General features: G+C 37.5%; 1 protein-coding gene across 1 annotated transcript; it reads right to left on the bottom strand.

Moving 5' to 3' along the window:
• Window positions 1-7: 7 nt before the first annotated feature.
• tnni3k (TNNI3 interacting kinase) lies at window positions 8-23,398 on the bottom strand. Its single transcript, XM_038269690.1, has 25 exons — window positions 23,192-23,398; window positions 22,893-23,001; window positions 22,670-22,755; window positions 22,342-22,439; window positions 22,088-22,198; window positions 20,669-20,767; window positions 20,433-20,571; window positions 20,122-20,266; window positions 19,934-20,038; window positions 19,769-19,863; window positions 19,540-19,689; window positions 18,498-18,581; window positions 16,727-16,783; window positions 16,202-16,294; window positions 16,055-16,112; window positions 15,770-15,964; window positions 11,484-11,588; window positions 11,340-11,392; window positions 8,224-8,276; window positions 7,604-7,736; window positions 6,492-6,601; window positions 5,554-5,613; window positions 4,835-5,004; window positions 2,522-2,601; window positions 8-164 (listed from the first exon to the last, which is right to left on the bottom strand). Exons 1-25 carry the CDS (start codon window positions 23,229-23,231, stop codon window positions 85-87), a joined length of 2,508 nt encoding a protein of 835 aa, XP_038125618.1. The 5' UTR covers window positions 23,232-23,398; the 3' UTR covers window positions 8-84.
• Window positions 23,399-25,009: the final 1,611 nt, after the last annotated feature.

The raw sequence follows: 25,009 nt of genomic DNA on the forward strand, positions 1-25,009 counted from the left end.
TCTTTTATCATTTATCTTCAAACTCCCTCTTTATTCAACATTATATACAGAGATATCACTGAACACAAATGGATGATGAACAGTTCAGCTGTTGTCTTCAAAGCTGCCGCTGCTGCTGAATGATGAGCAGAACCTCATGGTGCTCATGGGATCAGAAACATACCCTGAGAGACACCAGAAAAAAATATACATCATCTCTTTGCATGTGTATTGACATGTACGAGTTACTTGTATGCTGGTTGGTGTGTTGTCATCTTTTCTTGAGAAATAAAATCATTCTAAATGAAAAGTAATACAAACTCTCCATTCACACTAGAAATCGTGTACTTAGGTTTAAAGGCATCTATTATAATTTAGAGCCAGAAAACCTAAAACCTGCATAGAATAAATATTTAAATCATAAATTCCTATCTTGGTTCAAAGTAGTAATTGAAAGTAAATTTAAAATGCACCTCTCTAACAAAAAATGAGCCAATGGAGTCACATCTGTATAAAACAGAGGGATAATTAACACATTAATAATGACAGCTTATATGTTTATTATTAACAGAAAAAATAATAAAATTTGCTTCTACAATCCTTCTGCAATCATCTTTAAACTCATGTTTAATATTTTAGGGGAAAGATAAAAAAAAACCTAGAGCTCATTCTGATCCCTTTTAATACCCTTTTTTTTTAAAGGGTATGCCCTAGAACTTGGCTAGTGTGTATGCTCATTCATCTGGATGTAGCGTTAGCAACATCAGCAGTTTGCTATGTTGGTTAAATAATAGTAGGTTAATAGGTTAGGTTAATAGGTATAATAATAGGTTTAAAAAAATGACACAAGCAGCAACACTAATTGACTGCCTGCAGGTGAGTCTCTAATTGTCGGAATTCCTGCAACATCTCTGTTCTATGCTTCTGCTGGAAAGGAGAAGGGAGTGGTGATTGTAAGGTAATGTGCTAAAGTTAGCACCCTTCCACGACTGGCGTCAGCGTAGAAGGAGCAAATTCACGCTTTGTCTAGTGAGCACTTTAATGGGCTTTTCTGGTTTGAACAATGAGCCCACAGGAATAAAAACTAAAATCCACTTTCAGTGACCACTCCCAGCAACATTTCTCTACTCTGGAAAAGTTTATGATTTTGTAAAAGACAATTGGAGAACAGGGCAGATTGAAACTTACGCAGCACAGACAGTTCAGAAAACTCAAGAGTAATGTCTTTATTAATCTAGATTGCAAAGTTTAGACTTAGTTATGTCCCCACCTTATCACATGTTCAGGAGGATCAACATACCATGAAATGAGGAGTATCTCCACTCCAGATCACTTGTTTTAGTATTTTGGTTAGTCTCTAACATTACGGCAGGAATCAGAGAGGTATGAACCTCCTGAGTAATCTTGCATGAATTAGCTTGTTTTTTCTATCCAAAACAATTTGTGCACCAGGATAATAAAACAGTTGTTTCTAGTCAAAAATCATGCTTCATTGCATACAAGGGAAGTAGCGACCCAATGCTTGCTCAGGGGTCAGCTACAATAGATATATAGCTCTAGGAGAATCGACAGGCAGACCAGTAAAACAACTGCAGGGGCTCTTTGTTTGCATAAAGTTTTAGAAATTTTGGTATTAATACTTTTTATGAGTCTTGTCTGTGGAAGATGCTGATCGATAAATGTGGATTACTTTTCAGTAGATCAAAAACCACCATTTTCAAATATTTATCCAAAATGATTTTACCCTCAACAATTAGCTACAGCAGCGGCTCATGTCTTTTTATGCCAATGTAAGAAGAGAGTGATTTACTGCCACTTCTACGTGATGTCTTCTATAGAACTTCTGCAATTCCAACCATATGTGAAGCTCTAATGTTTAAGTAACTGTCCAAATGACACATAAGTATAATCTTAAGGGCATGGGATACATTGAAAAAAACATTTTAAAGTTTTGTCTCTGTTTCTATAGTGCAATCAAACACTGAAAAAAAGATATTCTGTAATATCCATTTAAAAAATGAGTGGTTAGACAACAACTTGATAGCTGGCTAATATAAACAATTTTGGGAAAAGCCGATGATAATGGTGTTCAGACAAGAACAATGAGTTACAGTATGTACCTCACCGGTTTCAGAATTTTTTTTATTATTTATTTGTTTTTTGCTTTTTTATTGCCCTTTTTTCCCAAGAATCTTTATCTGGAAATTTTCAGCAACTGATCTCAGATAACAGCATATTGAACTCACATTTAAGATGAAAGCTTTACTTTTAATGCTTTCATCTAAACTACAACACTGTTCTTTACTCTGATACTCAAGAGCGTTATTTATGTAACATCATTCATTGAGAGTTAAGTTCACTCTTGAACCATTTTTATTTTTCAACATTAAATTACTCTAATTATTTTAAGCTACAAGCTCAAGCTGTTTAAAAAGAAAGATTTTGAAAATAGAATTTGATCTTTACACGTTGCATATGAGGTAGAGTGCATTTGTGTAAGGAAACATCCATAAGTTGGACTGTATGTGTTATGCAAACAAACCGTTTCGATCAATGGGAGAGAACTGCATGTTCCGTCGAATTTCCTCCAGTGAAAGGCCACCAGAAGCTCGGCGACGCTCACTAAAAATGAGAAAATGAATAACCTCAGCTCTTCATTTGTAAATAAATAAGTTTATTCCAGGAACTGCATTTAAACAAGTTTACAGAAAAAAATTACAAATGTTTTCCTTCTGAAGGTAAACAATAATGACAACTTTTAAAGATTTACAAGACTGCTTCAAAGAATGGTTCTCCTCACTATTTTTCACCTCTAAATTTTTTCAATAGCTTTTTGAGCTACAAAAAGAATGAATGAAAACTGCTATCTACTATATTCACATTTATTTTTGGATGAGTCAGCATCATGATCAAAAATCGTATCTTTTTCTACTAGTCAAAAGTTATCATTACCAGATGGTCTAATTTACATGCAGACCTTTAAAACTAGGTATCCAGTAGAAACCTGACCTCATATGAATGCCACACATATTTCTTATTGTTTAGCTTGTTTCTTCTTTGGTTACCAAGTAACTCCATTGTTCCCTTCTGCATTGCACAGCTTAGCTGGTCACTGCGACAACCCTTTTATAACTATTTAAACAGATTAAAGTCTTTGTTCCACGAATCAGAAATAGCCCAGAGAATTTCCCAATTTCTTTTCTGTAAGTTTAAATGAAAACTGTTTTAAATGTGTTTAAGAAATTACAACCAAGAAGAGACTGGATTCAATTAAAACTTGTGTTAAAGTTTAGTTTGACATTAACTTAACACAAACAATAATAACATTTGGGTCTGGTCAGTTATTTCTTGCTTCTTATCAGGTAATCTATTAACTTTGGAAAACTAATTTATTTCCCTCTAAATAGTGACAAGTTTGCAAGTATGTCCATTTTATGTTTTAGCAGGACAGGAAAGTGTTGGGCCAATGCCTAACCTGCCAAATCCTCTCTGCCAATAGCAACAGCATATTCTCCTTTCAACATTTATTGGATTGAATGATTGAAGTCAGACAAAAAGAAGCATATTAGCAATTTATCAGTTTTCTCATTTAACAACAAAGGGCTCTTAGTAGTGTGTGAGAGGATCATACAAAGGCACATCAGTCTGGAAACTTAGTAAGTTGGTCAACAGCTTGTACACACTGCTGCAGGATGGCATCCAGTGCTTTGCAGATTATTTTCTGTATGTCAGTCAATGTGGTGAGAGCTGCAGCCTCCTGGTGTGGTTAAGGTGAGAGCTACAGATGTGGTTAAGGTGAGAGCTGCAGATGTGGTTAAGGTGAGAGCTGCAGATGTGGTTAAGGTGAGAGCTGCAGATGTGGTTAAGGTGAGAGCTGCAGGTAGGCCACTCTGTAGGTACCCTCTGATAAATCCTGCTCTATGAGAGCAACCAGTATATATGGCAAGAATTAGTTTAGTCTGTTGGTGTAAAGATGAGGGATGTATTTTGCTATGTTGGTGAGAATGCAGTTTTAACCCTTTATAGAGCAAGTTACCATTTTTGATCACTTGTATACCCCTTACAAATGGAGTCCCCCTGTCCCTCAGTGAGGTCTAGAAGCACAAGATCTATATCCAGCCATTCAGCAAAGATACTGCTACATGGCTGTACATCTTATTTTGGCATTCGATCAATTAAAAGAGCCCTTGAGTGATATATTACCTACTGTAAATAAAGTTGAAAAGTCAAGAAAAAAAGGTAAAAAGCTAATTTTAAAAGTTAAAAAGTAATATAAAAAAGTTAATAAGCTGGGATAACAATTATATTTAGGTTTATAAACTAAAAAATGTAACTGCCAGTATCAGCATTAATGCCTTCAAGGATATGTTGTACCAAAAAACATGTGTTTCTTCCACTCTCAGGGTGTTTTTCATGAATTTCTTAAAGAAAATATTTTGTTATTTTTCTTAATATATTTGGGCCAGATGGCATTTCTTGTTATTATTACATTGACATTTATTTTTGCCATCAAAATATCCATAGTTTTTGAATGTTACAAAGGTAATAAGGTCTTGTCCTGGATTCCAATAACACCATAGGCTTGACATTTAGATTTTCAAAGTATTTCACTGAGTGCCCTAGAAAGGATTAAGAACTTAACATTTTTTTCTAATGTTAATTTTTAAAGGTTAAGTATTGGTTACAAACATGTTAGACAAGAAAAAAAAAAAAAAAACACCCAAACGTTATGGCAACTATTTACCTAGATTCTGCATTAGCTATTCAGTACTAAAGCACTGGATGAGTGAAGTGACCCTTGTCTTGCAGACCTCTTGTTATTCAGATGCCAAAGGAAGCAGTTGATCTTTCTTACCTCTGAGTCCAGAAGGCATAGGCGCGGGTGTTGAGAGCATACTCCAGTTCAAAACGGGAGCGCAGGGCAGCCACATGGCTTCGGCCGGGTCCTCCCCGGCCGAGCAAGCAGTCAGAGGAGGAGCAGGGGGAAAGGGAGCCGCTGCTGTTGCTGGAAGCTGGAGACATCAACTGTAACACAACACAGAAAAAAAAAAATTATATTGCTGTTTTATTCAGCAGTTGGTCAAAGTGGTGTTAAAGATTAGAACAGGGGAAATTAGAAATATAGACAGCCATTTTTGTAATTGGAAAAAAAAAAAGTTAAACATTATGGACAACTCTAATCCAATAATTATAGAACTATTTGTTTGTGACCTCAAGCTAAGTGTTTTTTTTTAGAAATGCCCAAGTCAAAGTTTGGACTTATATCCATAAAGACACAGCTTATGTTCGAGAAACCAGCAAGACCCCTGACCTGTTATCTAATAAGGTTAATAGTAGTTTTGAAAAAGTGCAACTACTTTACTAGGCTGTTTCCATGTAGGGCTTTTCTGGTTTGTGTTGTTTTCACATATCAAAAGAAATCAATTCTTGATAAACTGTATTTTGTATTTACTACGTTATTTTTATGATGTGTTAAAAAAATCTTTTTGAAGATCAGAAACATTTAGCAGGGACATGCAGCAAATCTGGAAGGATGAATTCCTTTTCTTTTTGACAGAACTATATGCTACAAACCTCAATGTTGCTCAGACATTCCTCCAAGTTGGAAACCACCTCAGAAAACTCAGGTCTGTCCTAAAATCAGAGAGAAGCAAACAATTATTTTGTTGTTTTTTTTCCTGGGGGATCAATCTTACTCTAAAAAAAATGCACAGGTGTCTGTTCCATTGCTCTTTTTTTTTTTTTATTTAGGGTCCTTCCACATGTGAAGCAAATGTGAACTCTGCTTCTCAAAGGGAAGCCTTAGATCTCATGCTTTGGTGTAAAACAACAAACACTGCCCCCTGGGACCTTTACATCGAGATTCAGCAGCCAGACTGCAATTCAGCAAATCAAACCACTTAAGAGGCAATAGAGGCATGTTTGACATGAATCATTTTGTTTTTGGAAAATTAAGAACAATGTTTCCAGTTAGGGTTGAATTAGATAACTTGATCTGTTCATATACTCGCAGTGATTCACAGATATCTCTAAGGCAGGCAAATAGGGGATTTATTGGACGCCCTTAATTGACACACAGGAAGAAGATCTGTCACAGAGGGAAATGTGGTGCCAGCATGTTTGGCTGCAAAATAATGTAACTTAATGAGGCAGAGTGGAAAAATGTCCTGGATAATTATGATCATCATAGAACAGTGGGAGGACCCTGCAAATCCCATGTGTTCCTCCATGAAAACACAGCTCAATGATGTATCATCAGCAGACCTGATTCTATCATTTGTCAGCATTGCATAGACATTAATGACCAACTGACTCTGCATTATTATACACTTAGGAGCTTTAGAAATTAATGAAATTATCCTTATCTTAATGTGTATCAACAATAAGATGAGCATATGCTAAACAGTGCAAAACGTAGTAGATGAAAAAAGATCTTTTTGCACAAGTTTAGAAAAATGTGAATAATGCTACTTTGTACATGAAATCCGAATATCAGAGATAAAGTCATTTACTTCCGGGCAGGAGTTCCAGCCTCTCATCAGAAGTGCAGAGATTGGCTTGGGGATAGAGTAGCCAATAGGAGGCCGGATGTGATGGTAAGCCATGTCTGCAGCGGCTGCAGCTGAGGAAAAGAGCAACAATTGAAACTTAGATGTGAAAAAGATTTTTTTACAAGTTTAACACTGTAGCTCTGTTTAAAAATTTACAATTATGCAGGGATTTTAATGAAAATGTTTATTTCTTCTTCATGTAATTAAACGTAAGCATACAATTAAACATAAACGAGATAAATTGCATTTTGTTAGTTATCAGTTTCCTATTGTGATAATGAACTAAACACAATGTGGTGTCTGAGGCTACCACCATCACACTCATAATCATCAAATTGTTTTTAACTAGCTTTGCCCTGATATAAATGAATTTAGTGGAACCATCTTGTAATGTTATTCTTTGCCAAAGAAGAGCACTAAGTCTTTTTTCTTTTTTCCGTTTTTTTTTTTTTTTTTTTTTTTTGTCTTTTGTTTTTTCATTCATGGAAAAAGGTTGTGTCTTATGAACAATTACCATTTCAGTTGATTATCCTGCTGAATGGGTCTGTTGCAATTTAGTTTTATTACCATATATTTGTTTTGGGTAGAGTCTACCAGATTTTCCATGTATGCTGGTATTTTAAAGACTTCATTAAGCAGTGCACTTTAATAACATTCACAGAGGCTTTGGAGGCGGAAACTGGCCCACAGCATTACAGATCCTTTATAACACCCAAACAAGCGTACAGTTCCTCCTGGGGTCAGATCTTTGCTACCAAGTGGTCAGTTTTTTGCTACAACGTTCACTAGAAAAGACTGTTGTTTCTATTATTATCCAGCTCAGTGAAAAAGGTAACAAGATAAACTTAAACCTCTTTGTCATGTCATGCTAATACTCATGAAAAACAGCCATGGATCATTAATAAAAGGCCCTAGAAGGTTTAATTACTAGTACTTAGGTTATATAGTATTTATGTTTACTTTTTATTTCATTTTTAAAGGTGTGCATAAATGTAAGTGAGATAATCTTATAAAATTAAATATTACATAGGTTAATATTCCTCTGCAGTTGTTAAGAGACGATAGAAAAGTACCTGGTTTAAGGTGAGCAAAAGGGATTTCTCCAGTTAGCAACTCCCACAGACAGAGGGCGTAGCTGAACATGTCTGCCTTCACAGAGTAACGGGTACACTGTGTGAACACCTCAGGAGCCATCCATCGCAGGTTCTGCACAACCAAAACGCAGCAGGTAGAGGGATGCTCAAATTTGGGGCTTGCAGAAAAGGTTTTAGTGAGGAAAAGACTGAAGTGTTTTAAAACATTAAGTCAGGTAAAATACCTACATGCATTGCACATAGGTGAAATATAGGCCAATTACTGTGATAAACACAGAGTCCTAGTAAAGGGAAGGAGTTGGAAACAACAGGCGGCTCCACTGAGATGCAACACACTTAACGTCAAACTGCAGGCAAAGCACTATGTAGCACTGAGTCAGCATATCCACACAAATTCTGCATGGAGGCACTTTTCTTTTTTAGCTGGTGGGTAATTGATGGCAGGTGCCAGGAGAAGCTCTGACTTGGGCTTCAACAAAATAACAGCACAAATATGGCTTGTTTGTTGTAGCTAGTATTAGAGCTGCCTGGGTAGAAAATGGAGTAAAATCTAAATAATATCATAAAATCATTACTAAAAAGGGGCAAATCTCACTGACCCCTGGCTGCTTTGTCAAATTATCTTCATCTACCGACTGCAAAAATCTGGATTCTGTAAAGAGAGAGTTAGATATTAAAAGGTTAAACAAAGGTCAACTATTCTCATAATAAGCAATAGCTCCTTTGATTCTTTTTTTTTTCCTCATCAAAAACACATTCTTGGAAATGTATACATGTTACAAAGCAAACAGCCTAAAATGAACTTTTCTGTATTCATCTACTTATCAAAGATGAGGCTGAAATAGTGAATACAAGTCCATGTCCAACCTTGCAGCTGCAATCATAATGAGGAGGGACTGTTGCCAATTCTTCTGTTCAGATGCACTAATTAACAGATCAATACCAAGTTTACCGTTCTTGAAATTGGCAATTCTGTTGAACCGTTGCAATCAACTGCACCTGGACTTAAAGGTTGTGATGGGAACAATACTGTTGTGTTCACAGAGCTGCTTTGGTTTGGAGTTTCTTCTTCTTCTTCTTATGAGATTTTATGGCGGTTGGCAGACTTGTGAATTGTGCATTACCGCCACCAACTGATATGGAGTAAAGCAAGAAAACAGGAAACGATTCACCCCCCCCCCCCCCCCCCCAAAAAAAAAAAAAAAAAAAAAAAAAAAAAAAAAAAAAAAAAAAAAAAAAAACCTGTGTAACTTAAACCAACATAATACTAAATCACATTTGCCCATATAATTTTAATTTACTCTAGGTCATCGTAATTCTGCCAGTTTCTGATGGTCCCATCGGTCCTCCCATCATGCTTCCAACCATCTCCCAGTTCAAATCTTTAATGTCCAGATATTTTTCTGCAGCCTTCACTATTATTTTGATTTTTTCAGTTTTTTTTGTTGTCTGTGCAGTACAATTAATCACTTCTACCATGAAAAGAACAAAATTTGTCTTTTTAACAATTAGTGAGTCTTCATCAATTTTTGGAGATTTCTCTAGAGGTTTGGAATTTGCTGTGTGTTGAACTGTAGGTTTGGGTTTTTTGGTTTGGAGTTTGTTTTCTCCCCTTCATTTTCAGGGTGTGCCAGGCAGGTGAGGCTCCCAGCTGTTACTCATCAGCCACAATCAAGCAAGCAGTATTTAGAGGAGTGGATTCCCTGAGGCAGACGACAGATGGTTACCTATACCAGTGGTAACTGGGTCCCTCTTCAAGACTTCCAAGTTAAGTTGAACTTGTTCTGATAGTCTTACTTACCAGTCTTGTCTCTGTTTTTCTTTAGTTTTCCTCCTGCTGAAGGCTGGCTCCTGTTCCTCCCTCAACGGTGCTTTCCACTCCTCCCCCAAGAGCTGTCTTTCAAGATCTGCAAAAGCTGAACTCGCCTGCCTGTCCACCCTCCAACGCCTAAAGAAACTGGTAACTCCAAGGTCTTCATTTCCCCCTCTCTGTGGACACTGTTGCTCCCCCTCAACCTATTTCCAAGCCCTGAGAAGTAAGTCTGGCCTCACTGTTCATCTCAACATCAGCTGGTACTCATACTGATCACCTAACCTGTTTTGCAGTGAGACACCGCTCTGGATTTTCCTGTTTTCTCTGCTTCCAGTCTGAACAATAAAAACCCTTAAAATAAACCCAGTTCTCCTGTCGTACGTACTGCTGCTGCGCCAGAGTCTTGATCCGAAATCATGTCAAATACAGAAATGTACAACTGAAAATCTCAATTCAGCAATATTAGGAAAGAATGTTTGAAAATTCTTAAAAAAAAAAAAAACTGTAAGAGATGCGTAAAACATCTTCAAGCTGTTAGATAATAGGATGTGTTTGGGTTGTACCATTAAGATTTATGTTATTTATAATCTTCTGCTTTTGAATGCAGACAGGACAGAAGTTAATGTCTGTCAACCATAGTCTTTGAAAAGGAAGCTTCTGGGTCAGTCATTTCATATGGATGACTTAATTGGCCTCTAATAATAATGTTAAAAAAAAACATGCTGTTATTTTTTTATCAGGACTCTTTGTTTAAATCTCATATCAAACTGGTTTCTAGAAATAAATTATTTAATCTCCACAATATAAAAATTAAACATATCTTGTCCAGGAGTGAAAAACTAGTCCAGGCATTTGTACCTTCAAGGCTGGACCATTGCAGTTCTTTACAATCAGGAGTTCAGATGAAAATTAAAAAGAGAGATCACATTTCTTCTATTTTAGCTTCCCTTCACTGTCTTCCTGTTCAATCCAGGATAGAATTTAAAATCCTCCTTCTCACGTTAAAAGCCCCAAATAACCAAGTTCCATCATATATCAAAGATCTGACTGTACCTTATGTTTCTAACAAGGCACATAGCTCTATATCTGCAGGTTTCAAGGGGTTCCTAGAATTTCTAAAAGTCAAAACGGGAGGTGCATCTCTAAGTCATCAGGTTCTTCTCCTGAGGAACCAACAACCAGTTTTAGTCAGTAAGACACTATGCCCAGTTTTAAGGCAAGGCTTAAAATGTTCCTTTTTGACAAAACTTATAGTAAGAGTGGCTTGAGTTATCCTTATCTATCGCTATTGTTATGCTAATATAGGCTTAGGCTGCTGGAGGACATAGGGACCCCTTTTTATCATTCTGCTTAATTCGTTTTCCAGTTCTTCATTCCAATTCTTTTTAAGTGAACCCCTAGCTTTATGTGGTCTCTCTCATCCTTTATGACATGAAATGCAGACTTCATCTGCTAAATTGTTTCTTTCCTAGATAGAACTACCTATGGAGCTAATTTACTGCTACATTTTCTAACATAAAAAAGTGAATGTACATCAGTGCCTTTGTGTTCCTTTTGTGTGTCTGCATCTGCCTTCTTGAACCCCCTGTTGACCTTGGCAGAAGGCCCCCCACACTGTGTCTGATTCTGCCAGAAGTTTATTTCTGTTAAAAGGAAAGTACTTTTTTCACTGTCGCTGCGGTGTGGGGGATTGCTGCAAAGTCAACAACTCTGAAAAACACTGAGCCACTCGGTTTACTTTGGCTTAAAATTTTCACCTTCTTAACTTCTTTGTGAAAGAGATCAGATTCTGCCAGAGGTTTTAGTGTTGAACACAGTTATCATGGATTTCCTGACTTAATGGAAGACTGTTCTGGATCAACTGATCTTAAGTTTTTAAATTTAAAGAAAAGACATCCTGACCTCCAAAATCAGCCACCACTGCATGTCCATCCTCATAGAGCAGGATATTGTGACTGAAGGGAAGACAAACATTGTTTGTAACATCAGTAGTTATTTAAAACCCAAACCAACTCCCGGCGCACATGTTATTACTGTGACACTAACCTGTTGAGGTCCCGGTGGATGATGGGCTGGGTGAGGTTGTGCAGGTACTCCATGCCCTTGGCTACGTCGATGGCGATGATGAGCTTGGACTGCAAGTCGATGAGCCTGTCCATTGACACATATTAAAGCAGCAACCACTTAGAGCTGGATCAATGGCCTCTGCCAATCACACACAGCACTTTACACAGATCAATAGGACAGTCTATAAAGACAGCACCTGGCCACACAGTTAGCGGAACACTTCATCTGGATCAATAATGATCTCGGCTGAGGGGCAGAGATTGGTGGACTGATGCTAGCACAGCTGTTAATGAGACCTAAGCCTGTCAGATGCTTAGTGGAAACATGTGCTTATTCTACAAGACCAAATAATTACTGCCTAATCTTTTACAGACAAACTGTATTTTTTTTCTAACTTTAAAGTAATGTGCTGAGCTCCACCTGAACTTATACTGGCAATGCATACACTCTTTCTAAAATCATTTGAACACAAAAGACTACATCAAATCCCACTTAACTTTCTGTAATAAAAACCTGAACAGTTTGATGGTGTTTGATATAATCCTGCATCTAATGATATCATGAATCGTCTCTTTCTACTCCTTCACATTCAAGATTTTATTGTTCCCAAACCATGCCAAAGTGGTATATCAGGTGTCTGTAGTCACCCTCTTGTCCATATCTGAATGACTAGACAATTACTAAGTCATCCAATTATTTCTTCTGATGACAGGAATCAGATTTGTGCCCAAAGCCAGAGATGTGTGGAGAGAAAAGAAGAGGTGGAATTGCAGTACCCTGTGATGCTCCTGTCCTGGTGGCCTCGTGCTCACACTCACACATGTGACTATTTGCGCTTTGTCAAGTAGTCCTCAAGAAGATTTTCCATGCCTTTACCTGAGTCTTCTGAAGTTTCTGATATACAGGTGCTGGTCATAAAATTAGAATATCATGAAAAAGTAGATTGATTTCAGTAATTCCATTTAAAAAGTGAAACTTGTATATTATATTCATACATTACATACAAACTCATATATTTCAGATGTTTATTTTGTTTAATTTTGATGATTACAAATGACAACAAATGAAAATCTCAAATTCATCATATCAGAAAATTAGAATATTACTGAAGACCAATAAAAACAAAGGATTTATAGAAATGTTGGCCAACTGAAAAGTATGAACATGAAAAGTATGAGCATGTACAGCACTCAGTATTTAGTTGGGCCTCCTTTGGCCTGTATTACTGCAGCAATGCGGCGTGGCATGGAGTCGATCAGTCTGTGGCACTGCTCAGGTGTTATGATAGCCCAGGTTGCTCTAATAGTGGCTTTTAGCTCTTCTGAATTGTTGGGTCTGGTGTATTGCATCTTCTTCTTCACAATACCCCATAGATTTTCTATGGGGTTAAGGTCAGGAGAGTTTGCTGGCCAATTAAGAACAGGGATACCATGGTCCTTCAACCAGGTACTGGTAGCTTTGGCACTGTGTGCAGGTGCCAAGTCCTGTTGGAAAATGAAATCTGCATCTCCAAAAAGTTGGTCAGCTGCAGGAAGCATGAAGTGCTCTAAAACTTCCTGGTATGTGGCTGCGTTGACCCTGGACCTCAGAAAACACAATGGACCAACACCAGCAGATGACATGGCACGCCAAACCATCACTGACTGTGGAAACTTTACACTGGACTTCAAGCAACGTGGATGAAGTGCCTCTCTTCTTTTCCTCCAGACTCTGGGACCTTGATTTCCAAAGGAAATGCAAAATTTACTTTCATCAGAGAACATGACTTTGGACCACTCACCAGCAGTCCAGTCCTGTTTCTCTTTAGCCCAGGCAAGACGCTTCTGACGCTGTCTGTGGTTCAAGAGTGGCTTGACACAAGGAATGCGACAGCAGAAACCCATGTCTTTCATACGTCTGTGTGTGGTGGTTCTTGAAGCACTCACTCCAGCTGCAGTCCACTCTTTGTGAATCTCCCCCACATTTTTGAATGGGTTTTGTTTCACAATCCTCTCCAGGGTGCGGTTATCTCTCTTGCTTGTACACTTTTTTCGACCACATCTTTTCCTTCCCTTCGCCTCTCTATTAATGTGCTTGGACACTGAGCTCTGTGAACAGCCAGCCTCTTTAGCGATGACCTTTTGTGTCTTGCCCTCCTTGTGCAAGGTGTCGATGGTCGTCTTTTGGACAACTGTCAAGTCAGCAGTCTTCCCCATGATTGTGTAGCCTATAGAACTAGACTGAAAGACCATTTAAAGGCTTTTGCAGGTGGTTTGAGTTAATTAGCTGATTAGAGTGTGGCACCAGGGGCCATCAATTTTGAACCTTTTCACAATATTCTAATTTTCTGATATGATGAATTTGAGATTTTCATTTGTTGTCATTTGTAATCATCAAAATTAAACAAAATAAACATCTGAAATATATGAGTTTGTATGTAATGTATGAATATAATATACAAGTTTCACTTTTTAAATGGAATTACTGAAATCAATCAACTTTTTCATGATATTCTAATTTTATGACCAGCACCTGTAGTAACTCTGGCTAAATGTTGATAAGTATAATAGAGAAATAAAAGAACTTTATCCTAAGCTTTTAGATATCTGCCCCTTATATTTTGGATTATTTGTAGCCGTAGCTCATGATTTTATAGATGGGATTTCTAGGCCCAGCCCAGGTCCAGAGGGGTCTGGTTTGGAGAGCAGCGGATCTGGTCTCTTCTTTTTGGTCCTGCTGGATCCCGGTTGCCTAAATCTAGTGTGAAGCGGCCGGGATGAGATCAGCTCCTCCAATGCCAACGACTTGGTTGCCAACCAGAAAAAAGGTGGCTTGCTGCCTTCAGGTTGGAGAAGATTTTTTGCATCGAGAGGAAGAGTTCGAGTATCTTTGGTTCTTGTTCATGTGTGAAGGGAGAGTGGAGCAATAGACGGATTGGTGCAGCTGCTACTATAATGGCTGGGCTCTCCCTTAGGGATGAGAGGCTTGGTCATCCAGGAGAAGCTAGGAATATAGCTGCTTCTCCTCCACATTGAGAGGAGTCGGCTCAGACATCTTTTTCGGATGCCCCCTGGACACCTGCCTTAGGAAGTTTTCCAGGCATGTCCCACCAGAACGAGGCCCAGGACACAATGGGAGGAACAATGTCTCTTAATTAGGCTAAAGGAACCTCGGTCTAAGAATAGGTTTAAGATAAGGTCTAAGAAGGTCTCTGGGTAGGGGAAAATCAGGGAGTCCCTACTGAGACTGATTACCCCGCGACCAGGTCCCGGATAAACTGGAAGATGATGAGTGGAAATATTTCTACCTTTATTATCTAATCCTACTACAAATGAATGGAAAAAAATTGCAAGGGGCACTGTTTTCCATATTTAGAATGGATAATCATTTAGTATTACACTCAAATAGCTTGTATCTTGATGTAAATAACAATGTATTATTGGTGGACTGTTTTTCAAAGCTCTTTTGATTCCAATACCAATAATATAATATAATATAATATAATATAATATAATATAATATAATATAATATAATATAATATAATATAATATAATATAATATAATATAATATAATATAATATAATATAATATAATATAATATAATATAATATAATATAATATAATATGACTCATTGCTTGGTGAAGGTTTAATTGTTTTCTTTATTCTTTAGACCACCTACTAAATCATAAGTTCAGTAACACTAACACTGAAGATTATTAAATGGATTTTCTAAGAAAGGTACAAAAAGATTTAAACAGCCTCAAAACTTAGAAATAAGACTGTAACTTTTAAATCTTACTGTGGAAGATACTACTGGTGCATCAACATTAAGGTTTAAAAGAGGAACTACATTTCATGATTTGATTTCATAAACTTTTTTTACCCTGCTATTTAAATCATTTGTATTTGTATTTGCATCTGTATTTGTGGTTAAAATACATGATGTTGGTGCCGTGGGGTTATATCACTATAGACTTTCTCCTGCCTTTGCAACACCCCTTTTCTGTATTGTTGAGTACTTCTTGTTTTGTTCCGTCTTCAGGGAGTATTTTTGGTTTATCCTTGTCTGAACATTTCATAATTATTTTTCTGTTTCTCATTCAGTCCTTTTAAGTAACAATCTTTTTAGTATCCCTGCTGGTTTTATCTGTTTGCAGTTGTTTAATTGTCTAGTTAACAGGAGATAGTAAACAGTGGCTACAGTAAGGGACACAGGATTAACAAGCTCTGATAGTTGTTAGAGAGTGAAAAGTTTGTGTGCATTTGTGCTTTACTTGTTCTCACCTCTTCTGTTCATGCAGCAGGGAGAACAACGAGCCTCCAGAAACGTACTGGGTAACAATGGCGAACTGACTGGGGTCATCCAGGCACGCCCCTACAAACTGGATGATGCAGGGATGATTGAGGCGGCACAGGATAGAAACCTCTCTGCAGAACATGTCCACATCCGATTTAGAGCAGTATGTGTTGGCTCTATAGCTGTTAAAACAGAAAAAAAAGTAGAAGGAATTGAGTAATTCCTCACTTAGATACAAAATCACTTATTTGTCTGTGTGGGAAGAAAAATACCGTTTTATGGCGACAATTTTGTTTCTGCATTTGCCTCTGTAGACTCTCCCAAAGGAGCCTGCATGTGTAACGCATACGCTCATCAATAGTATTATCAGATTTTCAAGCACATTAGCTGACAGGAAAAACAAAGACGAATGGACCTACCCGATCCGATAATTTCATTAAACTCCAGCTCAGACAGCTGAAGGTGGAAATGAGATGGAAGGCTGGCCCTGAGCACAAGCACTTCAGCTTTTTCTGGAAGAACAATAAAATGTGTCATTAACTCCAGTTGGAAATGCTCAGGAACAAAAAGCTTTATTTAAAGTCAGCATCCAAGTTACACACTACCTGCAACAGGCTGGGGAATAGTGATTAAACTGAATAAAACCTAAATAAAAATAATTCCGATTTTATTCTAAGAAAACAAGCATAAATCCATTTTGAAGTTTGCATTTTATCTTTGTGGGCTTTTTTTATTATCCTTTTAAACAATGTCATAAATGATCTTTCTATTGTTTTGGCCTTATTTTTTAAGTAAATTTGATAACAAAATTATCTAATTTAATTTGAAAAGTCAAAAAAAAATGTGTGTTTTATGTGTTAGGATTAGCATCTGAACCCGTTTCATTGGAAACAAACAAAGTGTGGGTTGGGGGAAATATGTCGGGCTCCACTCCGCCTCATTACCTTTAGTCATGCTTTTAATTTTTCCAAGAGGCGATGGAACTGAAACGTAGGAGCCATCTGAAAACAAAAGCACAAAATCAGACATGATGGAAGATTTTTTTATTTTGTTTCTTTTTTTTTTTATATACAGGTGCTGGTCATAAAATTAGAATATCATGAAAAAGTAGATTGATTTCAGTAATTCCATTTAAAAAGTGAAACTTGTATATTATATTCATACATTACATACAAACTCATATATTTCAGATGTTTATTTTGTTTAATTTTGATGATTACAAATGACAACAAATGAAAATCTCAAATTCATCATATCAGAAAATTAGAATATTACCGAAGACCAATAAAAACAAAGGATTTATAGAAATGTTGGCCAACTGAAAAGTATGAACATGAAAAGTATGAGCATGTACAGCACTCAGTATTTAGTTGGGCCTCCTTTGGCCTGTATTACTGCAGCAATGCGGCGTGGCATGGAGTCGATCAGTCTGTGGCACTGCTCAGGTGTTATGATAGCCCAGGTTGCTCTAATAGTGGCTTTTAGCTCTTCTGAATTGTTGGGTCTGGTGTATTGCATCTTCTTCTTCACAATACCCCATAGATTTTCTATGGGGTTAAGGTCAGGAGAGTTTGCTGGCCAATTAAGAACAGGGATACCATGGTCCTTCAACCAGGTACTGGTAGCTTTGGCACTGTGTGCAGGTGCCAAGTCCTGTTGGAAAATGAAATCTGCATCTCCAAAAAGTTGGTCAGCTGCAGGAAGCATGAAGTGCTCTAAAACTTCCTGGTATGTGGCTGCGTTGACCCTGGACCTCAGAAAACACAATGGACCAACACCAGCAGATGACATGGCACCCCAAACCATCACTGACTGTGGAAACTTTACACTGGACTTCAAGCAACGTGGATGAAGTGCCTCTCTTCTTTTCCTCCAGACTCTGGGACCTTGATTTCCAAAGGAAATGCAAAATTTACTTTCATCAGAGAACATGACTTTGGACCACTCACCAGCAGTCCAGTCCTGTTTCTCTTTAGCCCAGGCAAGACGCTTCTGACGCTGTCTGTGGTTCAAGAGTGGCTTGACACAAGGAATGCGACAGCAGAAACCCATGTCTTTCATACGTCTGTGTGTGGTGGTTCTTGAAGCACTCACTCCAGCTGCAGTCCACTCTTTGTGAATCTCCCCCACATTTTTGAAGGGGTTTTGTTTCACAATCCTCTCCAGGGTGCGGTTATCTCTCTTGCTTGTACACTTTTTTCGACCACATCTTTTCCTTCCCTTCGCCTCTCTATTAATGTGCTTGGACACTGAGCTCTGTGAACAGCCAGCCTCTTTAGCGATGACCTTTTGTGTCTTGCCCTCCTTGTGCAAGGTGTCGATGGTCGTCTTTTGGACAACTGTCAAGTCAGCAGTCTTCCCCATGATTGTGTAGCCTATAGAACTAGACTGAAAGACCATTTAAAGGCTTTTGCAGGTGGTTTGAGTTAATTAGCTGATTAGAGTGTGGCACCAGGGGCCATCAATTTTGAACCTTTTCACAATATTCTAATTTTCTGATATGATGAATTTGAGATTTTCATTTGTTGTCATTTGTAATCATCAAAATTAAACAAAATAAACATCTGAAATATATGAGTTTGTATGTAATGTATGAATATAATATACAAGTTTCACTTTTTAAATGGAATTACTGAAATCAATCTACTTTTTCATGATATTCTAATTTTATGACCAGCACCTGTACAATTGACAGTTAATTGGAGTTTTCCTAACCTCCTCCTGGCTGGGAGTATTCATTGCATGGAGAATCGTCTGGACGTTTGTAGTGTTTAAGTAAGGTGACAATAGCATCATGACCTGGCAAACACAAGGTGAAGCATTTGTATAGATCTATATAAGCACTCTTCTAACAGGTTCTTAGACATTCTTTAGATTTCTTTAAACCTTCTTATATTTTGTCCCATTTACAACCACAACTTTATTGTTTTTATGTGTATCTTTTGTGATAGACCAACGAAAGTGGTTATCTCCTAACTGTAAAGTAATACAGAACATGTATATCTGAAAAGCGTGGGATGCATTTGCATTAAGTCAACACTTTGGGGAAGTATGTTAAAACAGATGCAAGCCTTACCAGCTTTGCACAGCTAGAGGTTGAACTTGGTGCCAATTCATCCTTTCCAGTGGCCTTAAGCTCATTCTGGATTGTTAGGATGTTTAGAACTGTTTTCTCACTGTAGCTCTGGTCTTACAGTATTTATCATCATTTTCTTTCTGGAAGATTATCCTTCATGTCAGACATGAACCTTTCCTTAACATGTTATCTTCTAGGATTGTCCTGCAGATTCTCCCACCTTTTTTTTTCTAAATAATGTTCTACCGTATGTTCATCTTTTCAATTTAGGTGCATGATCAAGTCTTCATAGGTTTGTAGTTATGTATCCTCTTTCTTTTTTATAGATAATGGCTTTAATTTTTCTCATTTAAATTATGAAAGCTTAGTTCATTGATTTAGAACTGGACCCTGCTTTAAAAGTCCTCACTACTTTTTCTCTGACCTGTAAACTAGTTTCGTCGGAAGCCTGCTAAGAACAGAAGGATTTAAGTTGAGATTAAAACAGATTACTCTGGATTTTCCCTTTTAAATTGTTTAAAAATGTCAATATTTTATCTACTTCATAATTTAACTACTTTGTGTTAGTCTGTCGGATTAAATTGTAATAAGAGACATTACAGTTTATGGCTGTAATGTCTACATGCATAAAAAAACAACTTAGGGCAAAATTAATAAGTTGAAAGGCACTTATAAACACACCTTTTTCATAAGCCCACATCAGGCATGTCTGCTCTTCCTTCTCCCCACTGGACCTGCTGGGGTCACAGGCCACTAGGTTCATGTCAGCCCCATTGTCCAGCAGAAACTGCACCAGACGGATGTGGCCGTGGAAACAGGCGCTATGAAGAGCTGAATATGAGGATTTGAGTTTAATTTTTCATGCAAAAGCTAACAAGCGTATGTTCATTTTTAAGCATCTGAGGAATACCAGTATGGCCGTCTCTGCCCTGATGATTGATGCTCATGGCGTTCTGGCCCAGCAGGAATTTGACCATCTCTAGGTCTTTGCCATAGGTACATGCACTGTGATATTAGAGATTAGTTAACATCCCCTCAGATTGAATAATATTATTGAACAGTTGTCCCTCTGTACCTGTGAAGTGGTGTCTCACTAAATATGTTCTCCTTTAACAGACTTTCTGTACCAGAGAACTGTATCATCTCCTTCACAGCGCTAAATTTGCCATTGTAGCAGGCCCTGATGAAACATATTCACACAAAGAAATCAAGTCAAAAACTGCAAGCTGCGGGAAGACCGACCTCCATGGAGCACATATTTACAAGTGTAGCGGTGTATCCCCGTAGATGTTGACAGAATGAGGCTGAACTTCACTGCTGCCTTCGAGAAGAAAATGAACAATCTCAGGGTGACCAAAGCGGGCGCAGAAATGGAGAGGAACATGTTCTTCATTGTCTCGTGCGTTGACTGGTTAAAAGAGAGCAAACGTCAATAACTGTTCCTAACATGTAAATTGATATTAGCTGGTTTACACTGTTGCTGCTGCACAGCTGTCAGACAAGCTAAACATAAATTATGAGGACAAGTTATGCTTGATTAACAATGATGGTATTCTACGGTAATCTGGATTTACCATTTGCCTTGTTCCCGTCTCCCACCAGCAGGTTGATGATGCCAAGAAATCCTTTAGCTGCAGCCAGGTGCAGCGGCCGGTCACCCACCTCACCACCAGCATCCACATCTGCCCCAAACTTCAGCAGAAGCTTTGCCACCTTGAAAGCAAAAAGAATGTACATAAGAGTTCGGAAAAGGTACATTTTGTTTTATATTTTCTGGCTCATGTTCTGTAGAGAGTTTTGAGATATCAACCTCTTCATGACCGTAGTAGGAGGCAATATGTAGCGGAGTGAAAAACACAGCATCCTGCACATTGACAAAAGCTCCATTCTGCAGGAGTATATCAGCAACCTACATGAAGAAATAACAATCAATTATATATTGTAAGTGTATTTAGCAAATGGATCCAAGGTAAATTATGTTGGGCATGTTATTATGATAAGCCAATCAACAGAAAGCCATTAAAATCAACAAGTAATGAATGTTTAAGTAGACGGGGAGTAATAGGTTGATCAGAGAGGCTTTCTAAGGGAAATAAAGTAGTTACTACAAGGTACAATGATACTCTATAATTGGACTAATATTGTGGATTCAAAAATAAGTCGTCCATGTTTTTTAAGAGATAAAAAATCAAAAGTACAGCTAGAGATTGCATTTTAACAATGGAATAATATTTAAACTTGTTATAATTTTTTTACACTTAGTCATCTTTACTCTTAAAATCTGAATAAAATTCTATGTAAACAATTTACCAGTAGATGGTGCTTATTGAACATTAGTGTCCAAAAGCTTTACTAGTACCAAGGAACCCAGCAGAGATGGTAAAGATTAATCTAAAGCAGAATATTAGGCTGCAAACCAGCATCACAAGCTTTGAAGACCTACCAGAACATTATGCATCTTAAAACTGAAAAGGTGTGACAAGGTCCTTAAACTTCCAAGATATGGATTTTCATAAGGTAGGCTGGATGAGCAAAAGAAGCAGCAAAGAGGCCTGTAGGAACCCTGGATGAGCTGCTGAAATGTACAGCTCAGGTTGGAAAATATTGCAGGGGGACAGCTGTAAAAAGTCCCTGTTTAAAGCGAGCTATAAGAAGTTTCATTTACAGTTTTCATTAGAAATGACGGAGACAGCAAACATTAACTTTGCCCAATATACAATATTGCCTCACTCTTGGGAAGATGGTCGGAGGTTATGGAGGAGGAAGGAAGAAAATAAATGAAAGAAAAGGAATGTTAATGTTTTAGACTAAACTGTGGAAGTCCAGACCTAAATCCAACTGATAAGCTGGGGCAAGAATTGTGCAAAAATAAAAACTGTAAAATCTGACACAGACACACAGAAAAGCTTAGCTGTAAAATACGGTTTTATAATGTGTTGAATTGAGAGAGCTGAAAGCAAACACACATACTCTTTTTAGGGTTAATTTGAAAATGAATATCTTAACAAATATTTGAAAGTTGAAGAAGGATAAATACTTTTGAAAAACATTATATTAAATATCCCAAAAGCTTAATTAACCTTTTTTTTTTGACAGAAATTCAGTTTAGAGAAATGCTAAGAAAGGAACAAGTCTGTCTCTTTTTCTGGTTCCAACGTGGCAGATTCATTCTGGTTGCAGAAAAGCAGGTGGAATGGGATGCATGTAGGATAGTGACCCCCCCTCTCACCTCTCGATGTCCTGCCAGTGTTGCAACGTGCAGAGCTGTGAGAGCCCCGTATCCCACCTGCTGCACGTCTGATCCACCATGCAGGAGTTCAGTCACCAGCTCTGCGTTGTCCTGCAGCACAGACACACACCAAGACCTGAGGCAGCTGCTATGCCATTTTTTGTGCACTTTCACTCCACCATGTGGTAAAACTCAAAATGTTTCTAGATAGATCAAAATAAGGGCAGCAAATACTTGAGGAAGAGTTGGCCCACCTTATAAGCAGCCAGGTGGAGTGCAGTGAAACCATTCCTAGTTAGTCTAGAAGGACGCAGGCCTTTGAGCAACAGGGTACGCATGTGAGCCTTATTTCCTGGGCACACATGGATGATATCATGAACTAATTATAACAATACCCAGTAAAACCTTATGGAAGGGAGTAAGCAGATGTAATCAATGCTGCTCTACTTTTGATTTCTCCACCTGTCTGAAAACAGAAAGGTCATCTACACACAATAATGTCAGTGGGTGCCACAGTAATCCTTCCTTCCACTGCCACATTTTGCAGAGGCGTTATTAATAGACTCCAGCAGTCATGCATACCTCCACACACGCAGCAGAGATGCAGCAGAGACAGCCCCTTCTCCGTTCGGTAGTTCACGTTCACCTTCTGAAAAGCCTCATCCGAGCTGAATCACAGACCATTGAAATCCCAAATTAAAATCAAACATTTGTGAAAATCCTAACTCCACAGAGATTGAGCTGTGCTCGATCTCCTAAGAGGGTCAGTGGTTATTTCTATGGAAGGGATGGGAAGGTGGGTTACCTGAAAGCGAGGTGAAGGTCTGCCAGGGCGCTTTCTGGAAGCTGGAAGTCGTCGTCCAACTTCTCAATGATCACAGAGTAAGACTCCCCCACCTTCTTCTTCCACTCATCTTTATATCACATTTATCACAAACATCATTTAACATTACATAGCATTACATACATGTAGCGACCTGTTTAGAAATTTACATAAGAAATAATGACAGCTAGGTCTTGGATAAGAAGTGTGGTGAGCATAATAAAAACAACAATAATAATAAATGTTGATAATCCCAAAATGACACCAGAGAAACTCCTTACCTGTGCACGTCTGAGATGGTCTGGATTTGTAATTTCCCATCGTTAGCTTTTTTTTTTTAAATGTGCCTTAAGGTTATGTTAACTACAGTAAGAGAGGAACACAACCTCACACTCTGGCACAATTGCATGGGATCAGATAAAGACAGATCATGGCTCTGGGCTAAAAATAAAAACACTTCTGAGTGGAATGCCTCACAACTATGACAACTGATCTCCCTTCACTTTGTTTATCTACAGACTGAATTTAACAAAGCAGGGGATCAGGGTGCAGCAGCGCCACACTGCAAGAGAGACATGACTCTGACATGAGCCAACAAATTGATTTCTTAGCTTTTTTATGTAGGTTTGATAATTTTGACTTCCTACTCTTGAAAACCTCACATTATAAAATCAACTTACAGAAGTTACTGCAGTTCAGGAAGCAATTAATATTCATACACTAAAAGAAGTTGACAGAAAGGTTTTTTTTCACTATATAACTCAAGTAAAACTAAAACTTCTGCACTTAGAAAATGATCAATAATTCTTTTCCTTTTGGTGATTTTCTGGCCAAAATCAAAATCCAATCTTTTATTAATCTGGTGGTAATTCTCCAAGCATCATAACCAAACTCAAAACAACAGAGTCTTATTTTTTCTTCTTGTGCCAGCCTACAATCATAGCTAATGAGGCATTTCTATGGAAGCCAGTTTCCACCACAAAAAAATAATAACAATAATTTATCTCATAATGAGATAATAGTACAATAATAGTATCTCAATATAATGAGATAGTGTCTCAATATAATGAGATAGTATCTCAATATAAATATTGAGTTACTTTCTCATTATAATGAGATATTTTTTTTTTTAGAGTGGCGGAAACGGGCTTCCATAGGAGGTTAGCAGTTCAGGAAAGAAGGAAAAAAAAAACTCTTTCAGGTAGACTTTGACAAATGTTGCAGAAGCATCCTATTGTAGAGCAATAGTAGGAGCTAATTCAGTTTAAGTTAAGATAAAAGGAATCATTAATAAGTTACAGTATTTATCAGAAAGTAAAAAGTTTGCAAGTGTAAATATATTCAATATTTCTAATTGTACTGAAGTTCTTTTGCAAATGTACCTGTTTTGTTGCTCATCAGCGAGTTCCTGGATGTTAAGGACTTTGGCTTCTGATTCTGTGTTAGTCAGCTAATTGGAGTGGAGCCACACAGTTTCTTGACCTCATTTACATTTGTTCTAATCTTCTTTTATTATTTTATTTTTGATGGATATTTCATAACCTTATATTTTTTAAGTAAATGGTTAAACCTAATGGAGAGGATCCTGTTTTGTGTGTTTTTTTTTTGTTTTGCCATCAAGTGGATTACAGAGGGGAAAAGAGTGTCAAGCTCATGGCTTCATTACTTAGGGAACTACAGCAATAGGTGTGTGTTTTCAATCATAATATTACCACTGCTTCAGCACTAAGGGTGGGCATTTATCATTATCAGGAAACATTTTTTGGCATTATAAGAATTTTTATCTATTGTCTAAAGGATAAATTAGAATTCAAGTTTTAAATCTTCCCAAAAACGGGTCAGTGTAGGAATGAGTGTAAGAATTTTTATTTCTCATTCTTTTTATTTTTATTGGGGGAATTTACTAGTTCTATAAATATGATTAAAAGCAGTTACTGAGGGATGTTAAGTGATATTAATCACACTTATTATTTTATTGGTGTTCTAAGAAAGCCATTTTTTTAATTTTAAGAAATAAAGAGACTGATGTGTTTTTTCATCCAAAAAATTTACCATTAGCACATTATCAACACAAAATATATGATTTTAGGTGTATGGCC

This window comes from Cyprinodon tularosa, unplaced genomic scaffold (genome assembly GCF_016077235.1).
Source record: "Cyprinodon tularosa strain WSP-4 unplaced genomic scaffold, ASM1607723v1 ctg735, whole genome shotgun sequence".
In the NCBI taxonomy this organism is placed as follows: Eukaryota; Metazoa; Chordata; class Actinopteri; order Cyprinodontiformes; family Cyprinodontidae; genus Cyprinodon; species Cyprinodon tularosa.